The sequence below is a fragment of the Hevea brasiliensis genome, chromosome 14 (assembly GCF_030052815.1).
Source record: "Hevea brasiliensis isolate MT/VB/25A 57/8 chromosome 14, ASM3005281v1, whole genome shotgun sequence".
NCBI lineage: Eukaryota > Viridiplantae > Streptophyta > Magnoliopsida > Malpighiales > Euphorbiaceae > Hevea > Hevea brasiliensis.
In genome coordinates, this window is record NC_079506.1 from 15,202,088 (window position 1) to 15,215,311 (window position 13,224).

Here is a 13,224-nt window from a genome sequence, read left to right on the forward strand (position 1 = left end):
GTCTAATTACATCATTTGGGCGATCTCTAGAGATCTGATTACATTGAAGGATTACATCATTTGGGCGATCTCTAGAGACCGGTGGAACATCCTATCTAAAGGACCTATGTCTAAGCCTAGTCTCGTGGTGAATCAAAAGAGGTGTTTGATCAGAGACCGGCTATTGACATCGGATAGATGTACTGGCTCGGATGGGTGACTATGACTCCCATGAAGATGAGAGACATCGCCACCGATGTTACCACTAAACCGACCACCATTCGAACACCCAATGTGGAGGAAAGACGCGTCGAACACCCAATGTGGTAAGAAGCCGAATAAACTCGGATGAGCGACTCGAGACCGCACGATCAAGGTCCGCAATCCAGATCGGTCAATTGATCCAGCTTCTCTCACCATCATCGACAAGGTTATTCGATCACCGGGTCGTAAATTTTCACGGTGAGTAAAAAGGTCCATCGGAAAGGGATCAAAAGCCACGCCTTAGCGGAATTATCAAATAGCTTAAAACAAGTAAGAAGGAAGAGAGGAGAATCGATGAAGGAAATGTCTCTGGTCGTGGGTATATATAGGGGAAAACGAGCATTTATTGCTAAGCAGAAAACGAAGCGGACGCTTCGGGAATCGAGGGACAATTAATGCTTTGACCAGACCGGACCTGAAGAAGGGAAAAGATCGGAATAGTAGATCGGAAGGTGGGAGACCAGCATGAAAGGTCGGAAAGAACATGTGAAAGAGATCAGAAAGAGGAGGGATCGGTAGGCAAAAAGAATAAGACAAATCCCAATAACCGTCGTCAGAATCAGAGCCGAGGTAGTTAAAGCGTTGCAAACGAGATCTCCACCGCATGCCTAAGAATCGCCCGCAATGCTGACAGGTGCCAGGGTATGTCATGACAGTCCTGTACATTCCAATCTCCACCGTTGATCCTACTTGTAAGGACAAACCCGGAACCCTTAGATCAAGAGAGAAGACGACAATACCAGCGTCTTTCGCTCTTAGCCCTCAGATCGCTCCGGACAAGGAAATTTGGACCGTCGGATGGAAAGAAGAAAAGGACAAATATTATGAAGAGTGATCTCAACCATTCATTTTGATTCTCTTTAATTCCTGAACCTCCGATCATGTCCTTCGAAATCCTGACCCTCCATCTCCCTGAAAATAAATCCTGACCCTTCACGAAGAGCACCCGATTCCTATAAATACCAGCATAAAAAACTGTTCAAGGGGGGGGCAAAAAATGGACAAGAGGCTGTTATTATAGCAGAGGAACTCTGAAATTTCATTTAGTTTGCTACTCTGCTACTTAGAAGTGTCGATCAAAAGGACTTTTGAAACTAGTTTTCTGAAGTGTTTTTCTTGAAAAGATTCTGGATACTGGAACTCTACATTTCCAGTTTGTTCATTATCTGGTCACACTCTCACTTTCTGCCTTTTATCATCTCTGTTTTCATTGTCCAAGCTCAACTTCATTCCACTCGGTTCTTTTCATCTTGATCTGATCGCATTTTAGCTAAGCACCCTCCAGTTCACGAGGAACACCCCCTCAGGCCAATCAATCCGTTGCCTTATCACTATTTGACACCCCATAGTTATTTTAGTAAATTTGGCTCCTTACAGGTAAGAGCTCATATTACTGTTTTATTAAGTGCTTACGTTTACTTTCCGTATTTTCTTTGTTCTTCTTACATCTGTGACTTTCTTCAAGATTACTTTTGCACAAACGATCCCCAAAGAATGTTACTGTAAGAGCTCATACCACTGTTTTATCGAGTGTCTGCATTTACTTTCCGCATTTTCCTGTGTTCTTCTTACATCTGCAACTTTCTTCAAGACCATTTTTGCACAAATGATCCCCAAAGAATGACACTCCCAAATCATCTCTTTAGTGATCTGTTCATCTTTATTAATCTTCATCATTTTCGAAAGCAAGTTTTCTAACTCCTAGTAGTATGTAAATGGTTGGGTAAACGTAGGTAACTGCAACTTAGGGGTCTCTTTTAAAAGAGAGAACACGAATAACACGTCAGGAAGATAGCCAAACTATTAGGCCGACGTAAACAGCAATTCAACAAAGACGTCATAAAGTGGAATAAGACCAAAGTAAACGAAACAGAATAGATCGGTCATTAATAGACATTGGTAAAATGAATACATGGAAGGTCGGCAAATCAAGTCTAGTTTTCCCTATCTAGCCAAAAGGTATCGAGAAGCCTTATCCCCAGCATCTTAGAACGCCAGAAGCCTTAGCTTTAGGCTCTTATGTCATGTAGCTGAAATTAAAAATCCGGGAGATCGGAAAAGCCCCTTTCAGGCTCCTGTTAACCTAAAAGAGATCGGAGGAGAGTTCTTATCCGGTCTCAACTCAAAACATTAATAAATATTTAAAAGAGATCGGAGGAGAGTTTTAATCCGGTCTCAACTCAAAATTTTATTAACTATTAAATAGGGATCGGAGGAGAGTTCTTATCTGGTCTCAACTCAAAAATATAGTAAGCGTCTAAAAGAGATCGGAGGAGATTTTTAATCCGGTCTCAACTCAAAATTTTATAGAGATCGGAGGAGGGTTCTTATCCGGTCTCCCCTCAAAATTTTAATAAATAACTTAAGAGAGATCGGAGGAGAGTTCTTATCCGATTCTCACACCCATTCACTAAGGTTGTCTCATTTACTTAGGTATCTGGGTAATCCTTATTAGTGAAAAATCAAATGTTCCTTTTACCAAAAGGATTAACATTCTCGTTCAAGCCCTTCTAACTAATTCATGAAAGATGCAAAATTAAATCTACTTACCCTTATTAAGGGACGAGGTGGGGTGCCTAACACTTTCCCCACCCGTTTACGGACCCCGAACCTAGAATCTCTGTTTTGAAGTGGTTTCATTTTTAATTTAACTTCTCAAATGGTTTTCTTTAGTTTCCCTCAAAACTAAGGTGGCGACTCCTCACTCTTTCCCACTTCGGTGAGTGATCGTCCAGGCGACCGCAAATCCATTGCGACACCAAACGAACCCTAAAAGTATATAATTCATTTAGCATGTGTTAGGTTTGAATCTCCACCACATATATATATATATATATATATATATATATATATATATATATATGTTCAACAAGCTTTATAGTGTTTGACTCTTTTCCAATTGATATGCTATCGTCTAAGGTTCATTTGAAATAAATTATTTATAAGAAAATAATTCAAAAAAATTCTCACATAATCATATATAAATTATATTTATTTTAAAATAAAAAAATTAAAAATTTTTATTCTAAATATAAAAATTAGTAAAAAAATCAATTAAATTAAATTCTTATAAAATTATATATTACAAACAGGTACATGAATTAAAATGGGTATTTGGAAAGAAAGTAATTTGATTATGAGGCAGATTTTGTTGTTATTAGCAGATAAAAAATTCTCTTTTTTATTTTATATATTCATATAGAATCATTTATTTTTTATAAAATAATTATTTAAAAATTATATCAAAATAAAATATAAATAATTATAATATTTTAATAAAATATTTTTTTTAATTTATAACTAATAAATTAAATTATTTTAATTAATAATATAAAATATAAATAATATCATTATTATTAATAATTTAAAAATAATATTTTATTTTGTTTATGAAAAATATTATACTTATATTTGTTTATTTTCAAATATTATTCTCATACTCTTAATAATTTCTCCTCCTTTTTATCTTCTCTCATATGAAAAAACTTTAGCTTTTAAAATAGATAAATAAAATAATACTCTATATCTTACTTTTTTTTCATTCGTTTTAAATTTTAAGTCTTTTTTTTTAAATAATAGTTCATTTATTAACTTATTAATATGTCTTTATATAATATACATTTAATTTAAGGGTGCGACAATAGAAAACTTAAGCTAATAGGAGAATAATTATGAAAGTAAATATTTACATATAAATTAGTTCGTGCATTCATTATATACACTCTAATTAATTTTACATAAATTTCAGTATAAATATTTAATTTAATACCAGTTTCATCTCTTTTTATTTATTATATTGAGTTTTGCGTGATAATTAAGGAAATAGTTAGATAACCTCCTTTCTATAAAAATATAATAATACTTGACTAAATTATTTTTTATTTACTAAAAAAAATTATAAATATTTATTGTATTTAATAGAGATAAAGATAAAATAGAAAAAAAAGTTAATGTTTCTTTATTTTCTAAATGCGATAAATAATTTAAAAAAAAAATTCAAATGCAATAGATAAAAATTGATAAAGAAAATATTTATTAAATTCATTCTCATATAAAATTAAATTTATATTAAATATATCAAAAATAAAATATATTAATTTTAAAAATAATTTAATAATATTAATTATTTATTTTTTAATTCACCAAGGTATCTCTAATTTATGTTCAATTTAAAGTCTATAAAATATTAATTTATATGGAATTTGTGACCGTCTCTTTCAACAATGTTTTTTCCAAAAATAGAAATTGAATTTTTCTGGATCCAATTTGAATTATCTCTTAAAAGTGCATTGAGCCTTATTACTGCATCACATATTAATTGGTAATTATTTAATTTTTAATAAAATAAATTTACTATTTTAATTATATTAATTATATTTTTTAATTATATGAAAATAAAAGTAAATCCATTTGTAGGCAGAGGGAGTATACGAATTTCGTAAAATTATAAATTTTTTAGTGAAAAAACTAATTTTAAAAACAAAGTACCCATAAAATATTTAGCTGATTATTGAAATGCAAGAGAATCCCACTACTGAGCATACATAGCAACTGATCATTACATAAACAGATCCAATTGGAAAGGAACCCTAGCTATAGTATTATCAGATAGAGATGGTAACAAGTACGGTACCCGTGAAAATTATCCAATCTAAATCTGATTAATATTATCAAAATTAAAACCCATATCAAATTCAATTAAAATTTATTGTTTATTACTCGAACTCATCCCAAACCCTATTATTATTATCCAAAAAAACCCAAACCTGTTTAATTTTATATATTTTAATTAATATTTTATATAAAAATTATTTTATTAATAATTTATATTTTAAAATTTTAATAATTTCATAAAATATTTAAATTTCATTTTATATAAAATAAAATATATAAAAATTTATAAATATTAATATAAAAAATATATATTTTATATTTAATTAAGTATTTATATAAACAGGTTCGAGTAATGGTTACCCAATATGTAAAACTCGAACCTAATCTGAACCCATCACAGCTATTATTTTTCAAACCTGAGTATATAATACCCAAACCCATCTTATAAGATGGTAGAACTGATTGTTGGGGCAAAAAAGGAAGGAGGAAGGAGGAGGAGGAGTAGGAAGAGGACGACAAGGAGGAGAGACAAGGAAAGAAAAGAAATCAGAGGTGATGGGCAAGAAAGAGAAGAGGAAGGAGAGAAAGAAGATGTAGAGGAAGCAGTTTAGGAGAGAGATTGCGAAGAAGGAGAGAGAAGACGAGGAGAGGAAAATGAATGATCCGGAGGAGCAAAGGAGAGCCAAGGAGATGGAGGAAGAGGAGAGACAGAGAATGGAGAAGGAGAGGAAGTGGCTGGAAGAGATGGAAAGGAAAAGGAAGGAGGAAGAAGAAGAGGAAAGGAGGAAGGCCTTGAAAGAGAAGAGTCTAAGAGATTGCAGGTAACTTTTTTCCCCTCAAAAATTGAAGACAATAATTAGTTAACTACAATAGGCCGAAAGCCCACTTTAAATTATGCCCATTCAGGAAAGACAAAGGGATTGCTGGGATATCTGAGAATTCTTGTGTTATGATAGAAAAATGTGTTTAATGGAGTACTCTCTCACCCATAAAAATATGAATCTTTTATGAAATCAATAGCATAAATCTTACATAATTATGAGTGAGGGTATATTTACACCGAGTATATCAAATAATAACTTGATTTTATCTAAGAACTGAAAGATATATCACTCATTTAACAAATTCATTTAACTTTAATGTATATAAATTAATTGAAGATATTAATAGCTATGAATATTAGGAAAATGAAAATTTCTCATCTTAATAGTTCAAAACAAGGAGAAATCCTTAACCATATCACAATCCATTGCAATACACAAACATAACAAGTAAAGGGGGTGTTTATTCTTGATAAATATTGCATAAAATTAATACCACTCTATAGTAACTTTCACAAATAATATGAGCTCATTTTGGTGTGTGTTCTTCTCCAAGGGCAGCCTTACGAAAGCCAGCAAACCTATGAAAGAGTTTGTCTCTTGGAGGCCAACTTTCTTGGATTGTTGGGATATTTGAGAATTCTTCCATCCATGCCACTAATAATGGGAATTTTTGTTGTTCTATCAATTTCACACCAATTATCTCCTCAACTACATTGAAGTGGTAAGCAAGCCAACCCAATGCAATATCTACTAGTCCAATGGTCTCTCCTCCAAAGAATTTCTTTCCCTTTAGCTCTTCTTCTAAATATTTCAAGTTCTCTATGGTTGAAACTATTGCTTCTTCTTGTTCTTTTCCTTGCTTCAAGAGAATACCAAATCTCATTGTTTCAAAGACCTACTCCAGAAAAACAGAAATAGAAATCATATTTGTTAATAATAAATAATTGAAAAATCCTCAATCTTGCAATTTAATTTCTAAATTGAAAAGTAATGGGGAAAACTAACAATATTACCTTTTCATCACCGAACTTAGCCCAGAAGCGAGCCATGGCTCGCTGGTGTGGATCTTCAGGAAGCAATGGAGTTTGTTTCCAAGTCTCCTCCAGATATTCAATAATGAGAAGAGACTCACAGATTGGTTTTCCATTATGAACAAGTACAGGAATCTTCTTGTAAACAGGATTATACTGCAGAAGCAAGGGGCTCTTGTTGGAAAGATCTTCCAACTCTTCATCGTACTCAATCCCCTTCAGTTTTAGTGCCCACACCACTCTCAATCCAAATGGACTTGACCAATTCCTAAACAGCTTTACTTCTTCTGCCACAGCCATAGTCTTCTTTTTTTTTTTTTCTTTCTTTGCCTATCTCCAGACTCCAGCTATCTGATAAGCAGTGAATCAATAGTAAACACCACATGCATATATATAGAACAGAGTATGGCCAGAGGACTCAATTGTAAATTGAAGCTCAAATCCTGAGTCAGATCATGCAAAAGTGTGAAGTGGAGGACTATTTTCATGGGGTAATTTTTTAATACGTAAGAGGTGACGCATTTTTTTATCCAAAATAGAACAGAGGTGACGCATTTGATTAGGTGTGAAAAATGGAGGACTATTTTTAAAGGTTAATTTTATTTTGTGTGCATCTTTACACTTCTAAATTTAAAATGTATTTCTTTTTGAATATTCAGTGCATATTTCTTTAATATGTATTTCTATTTATATATATATATATATAATATGTAAATTTTCCTTTTATACTGGTACAATGAATTTCAAATGAATTATAATTACACCAAATAGTAAATTTTAATTGAATTTATTAGTGATAATTATTTTAATATTTCTTAATCAGTTATAATATATAATTATTATTTAATTTTATTAATGATAAATATTTTAATATTTTTTAAATAATTATAATATATAATTGTTATTTAATTTTATTAATGATAAATATTTTAATATTTTTTAAATAATTATAATATATAATTTTTATTTAATTTTATTGATAATAATTATTTTAATATTTTCTAATTAATTATAATATTATTTAATTTAGTTTTCTAAATACAATTCAAATTTTTCTATATATATATATATATATATATATATAAAGAATGCAAGCTTCCATTTGATATTGTGATATAGGATTTCAAATGGATCACAATTATATCAAATAGTAAATTTTAATTGAATTTATTTTAATATTTTCTAAATAGTTATAATATATATTTATTATTTAATTTTATTGATGACAATTATTTTAATATTTTCTAAACGGTTATAATATATAATTATTATTTAATTTGATTTTTTAAATACAATCCAAATTTTACTAATTAATTAATTTAACCTTTCAAATTCAAATAATAAAAAAGTATTAATTATGTTGAAATCAAAATTTTGACATTTTAAAAGAGTTAATCGTGTTAACTAATTTTAAATTTTTTTAAAAGAAAAAAGAGAAAGATCAATGATACTTTTTTTTATATTTCATAGACTGTTGATATATATAACTTTTTAATTAATTTGACCTTTTAAATTTAATTAATTTTACTATTTATTTATGAAAATTAAATATTTGAATCTTCATAAAAAATTAATAATTGATTTTTTTAAATATGCTTAATTATTAAAGGTAATACAATATTAAGATAACTTTGGATATTTTACTAAATAAATAAAATATTAAGTAAAGTAAAAATTACTTTCTAAATATAATATCTCCTTACTAAAATAATTATTAAAATTTTAAAACTCACAATTTTTTAATCTAAACTTTTTTAAAAATAACAATAATTTTATTAATTAAAGGTTAATTATTACAAAATATAAACTTTCATCAAAATTTGATCAATCTGTTGTGAAAATTTATATGTTTTAATTATAATGACTAAAAATTTAAATATTTACATTTATTTTCAATTTTAATTAATTGATCATTTAATTTTTATTAATTTTATGCTACTCCTCTTTATACTAATTATTATTTAATTTTTTTTATTTCCCTTTTAATTATCATTATTATTCACAAATACTATCTTAACATTTCTGATTTAAATTATTATTTCTTTTCAAATTTAATTTTTAAAAATTAAGATCTTTTGTAGTTAAATTTATTATTTTAAAAATTATTTATATTATTTTATAAATACTAATTATTATTTAATTTTTTTATTTCTCTTTTCATTATTATTATTATTTATGATACTACTTTAACATTTATTATTTAAATTATTATTTTTTTAATTTAATTTTTTAAAAATTAAGGCTTTCTATGATTAAATGTAATATTTAAAAATTATTTATATTATTTTTTATAAATTCATTTATGTAAAAATATTATTTGCTACATGTTACCCTTAATAATAATAATAATAATAATAATAATAATAGTTTAAAATATAATAATAATAATAATAATAATAATAATAATAATAATAATAATAATAATAATAATAATAATAATATGTTATTGATGACCATTAATTTAAAGAAAATTGACCATTAATTTATAATCTCATAATCAATTATAAATACTCTTCTTTATACTAATTATTATTTATTTTTTTATTTCTTTTTTAATTATCATTATTATTTATAATACTATCTTAATATTTATGATATAAATTATTATTTTCTTTAAAATTTAATTTTAAAAATTAAGACATTTTGTAATTAAATGTAATATTTAAAAATTATTTATATTATTTTATAAATACTAATTATTATTTATTTTTTTATTTTTTTAATTATCATTATTATTTACAATACTACTGTAACATTTATTATTTAAATTATTATTTTTTTAAATTTGATTTTTAAAAATTAAGATCTTTTTATATTAAATGCAATATTTAAAAGTTATTTATATTATTTTTTTATAAATTTATTTATGTAAAAATATTATTTGTCACATATTACCCTCCATAATAATAATAATAATAATAAAATGTCATTGATGGCCATTAATTTAAAGAAAATTGATAATTAATTTGTGATCTCATAATCAACTATTATATAATTTAATCAACCCTAATTTATTTCTTATCTTTAATAAATATTTTTATTACATTGTTATATTTTCTATTATTTTTACTATGACATCTTTGTTAAAACATTTGAGAGACAAAAATTATAATATACATAAAAAGTTATAAAAATAAAATACAGATATTTGAGTTTTTATAATTAATATGTATTATTTTTATGTTAATAATTTAATATTCTTTTTTTTTTTACTTTCCTAAGTTTAATTAATGTTTATTATTATTATTATCATTATGACCAAATTATGACTATTTAATTGAAATGGCCAAATAAATAGAAGATATTTTACTATTATTAAAATTGAATTTGAATGCTTTTATTATCGTTTTTCAATTAAATAATATTTAATTATAAATTATTTTTATTTAAATAGTTTTCATTTATTTGTCTATATATAGTATGTCATATGAGACATTTTATACATATTAAGTACTCTCTTCTCACTAGGTATTTTCATTTCACCTAAATGCTCTCAAATTTTTTTTTATTTGCACTATTTTTTATTATTTCTTTCAAATGTTATTAGTTATTATTCTCAAAATTTATTTATTTAAATATATTTAATTAATATGAATTTAATTATTAAATTTTTTATAAATTTCTTATTTAATATTTTTTAAAAATTTTATTCCATTATAATTATATATCGAATGCAATTATAACTAATATTTTAATTATCATTAATTTTAACATAATTATTTTTAAATTTTAATTAAATATCTATATTTTTATATAAAAATTATCTCTCAACTATATTTTTATATAGAAGTAAAATTTAAAAGGTAAATTGCAAATATAATTACATCAAAAATTTAGCTACAAATAAAGATAATTAAAAAAATTTAAAGTTACAGCATTAAAATTATAAAATCTATCTTTTTAAAAATAGTATGTATTTTTAATATTTATTATATTAATAGAGAATGATAATATTTTAAAATTTTAATTTTTATGAAATGTATTTATTTTATATTATAAATTTATATAAAGTGATAATCATTTTTGTCAAAGAATTATTTTATAAAAAAATATATCAGATTAATTATCTTTTAAAAAATAATATAACAAGATGTTACTTTTAATTAATAATAATGTTATATATCTTCATTATTATTAAAATTAAATAATTCAATTTATTAGTAGTAATTTAATATTTTTTTGTTATATTAATAACAAAAAATATTATATTTATATATTTTTAAAATAATATTATTTTCTCGTTAATCTAATGTATTTTATATAAATTACAAAAAATAAATATCAATTTACATAAATTATGAGAAAAATATATAAATTTTATTAAATTTAAATTATTTTTTGAATATAGTACTTTTATTATATTTTAAACGAAATAATCTTGAAAATTGCTATTAATATATGTACAAAAAGAATTAAATAAATATTTTAATTAATTACACTATAAATTAATTAAAATTTTATTATTATAATAAATAAAAATTTATTCAAATTATATTAAATAAGAGAAAATTTTTAATTTAAAATTAATTTAATAATATTAATAATTTATCTTATTTAAAATGTAATTAAAAATAAAAATTATAAATTATCCATAGATAATATGAGTATTATGCTAGTTATAAATATATAATCTTCTTCTTGAACCGTGTGGCAATTGTAACGGTTGTTAATTGGAAATTGTAACTACTTCCTTTTTATTTTTTTTTAATTTGAAATTAATTATTTATCAATTTAAAATATTGAAAATTAAAATCTTGAAAATTTAAAAATAGTTAATTTTCTTTAATTCACTAATTTTATTTAAAAAAAAAAAGAATGTCATTTTTTTTATTTTTTAAATGGTTATAATATATAATTTATTATTTAATTTAATTTTAAACATATTATATATATTAAAATTACTAGTATTTACCTGTAACATCCTCACTTTAGCTAGTCCGTACAGTCTACTGTTCCGGTGACCAATGTCGGTCCGGACAGCTAGAATGTTTGAAATTATAATTAGACTAAAGTGGGGAGTTATAAAGAAACCGAATAATGCTCATAAAAATCAAGGAAAATTTATAGGAATGAAATACACTAAGGTTAAACGAGCCGAAACCCCAAGGATGAGTAACCTGAAAGGGAAGTGACGGTGAAGGCCATTAGCAACCCTAGACCCGGGGAAAACTTCATAAAATAATTTTTGGGACCTCAGGGAAGGATTATTGGGGTCCCAATGACAACTAAATGTTAAGAAAACACAAGGAAAAATTTAATCAATCGGTACACACACTTTTAGCTCGTTAAGCCAAACGGAGGGCATTTTGGTCATTTCGTCTTCAGAGATGATTTTTGGCCAACTTGTCCCATTAACTAAATAATTTATATGACATAAAATATGAATAAATATTATTAAAAATTTAATTGAAATTAAGTAGACAAGAAAAGAAAAGAAAATGGGATTTATTACTTCATGCTTATATAAGCATGAGGTAATTAAAAAGTTTGGCCAATCAAAAATCACTAAACATATTTAAAATACATTAAAAAAGGAGAAAAGATGTTAGAAATCTAGAACAAACCAACAGCCTCCCACTCTTCTTCCAAGCCGCACCAAGCCTCTCCCTCACTCCTCTATAGCCAAGTTCACCAAAAGCTTGCTTTCCCTAGTTTTCTTCCAACAAAAACCCTAAGTGTTAACACAAAAGCTTGCTCTTTCATCTTGGTGAAGCTTTTGGGAGCAAAAAGAAGTGTAAAGGAAGAGCTCTTGCAAGATTGAAATTCACTCCATTAGATGTTAGTGACTAAATTTGATCTTTCTCTTTCCATTCATGTTGGAGGAGTGAAAATAAGTATAAATTTAGAAAGAAACTTAACAAACATCATGTGTATGCCCATCCCAAAATTTCAGCAACCTTGAACTTGGTTGAGTTTTGTAGATTTCTGAGAATTAAAATGATATTGTGGCTGCCTTTAACACTAATATATTATTTAGGATAATGAAAGAAAGGTAAATGCATGATTGGAGATATTAGGGTTAGGGTTTGAGCATGAACTTGAGACCTTGATCATGTAATGGTGAAAGTAAGTTTTAATGGTCAATTAGTGACCATTTTGTTATGTGTAAACAAGAAATGAAGTGGTTTGTGTAGTGGGAATTGAGGTTAGTGTGGCTGCCCTTGGTGACCTGCAGAACTGGGCATGAGTCCAGCAGGTTTGGGCAGCAATAACTAGAGTTGTAGAGGTTCAATTGGTGCAAGGCCAATTGGACATGAAACTAGACATATAATGGCACAACTTTGGTGAAGAAACTATACCCATAAAACCAAACCAAGTTGACCTAAAGATTACCCTAATCTGGGTGACCTGTATTCTGCCTGGACAAAATGACCAAATGAACAGTATTTATTCATTTGGTCATAACTCAGTGTAGAAAGGTCCAATTGACATAAAATTTTACCAGCAAATAGCTGAGACATAGATCTACAACTTTTATGAAGAAACCTAACCCAAATTTTAACCATAACATA

At 26.2% G+C, this 13,224-nt stretch overlaps 1 protein-coding gene across 1 annotated transcript; it reads right to left on the bottom strand.

The window, feature by feature from the left end:
* Positions 1–6,145: 6,145 nt before the first annotated feature.
* LOC131173194 (probable glutathione S-transferase) lies at positions 6,146–7,146 on the bottom strand. The gene is made up of 2 exons (XM_058135148.1): positions 6,695–7,146; positions 6,146–6,576 (listed from the first exon to the last, which is right to left on the bottom strand). The coding sequence occupies exons 1-2, from the start codon at positions 7,010–7,012 to the stop codon at positions 6,208–6,210; spliced, it is 687 nt and encodes a 228-aa protein (XP_057991131.1). The 5' UTR covers positions 7,013–7,146; the 3' UTR covers positions 6,146–6,207.
* Positions 7,147–13,224: the final 6,078 nt, after the last annotated feature.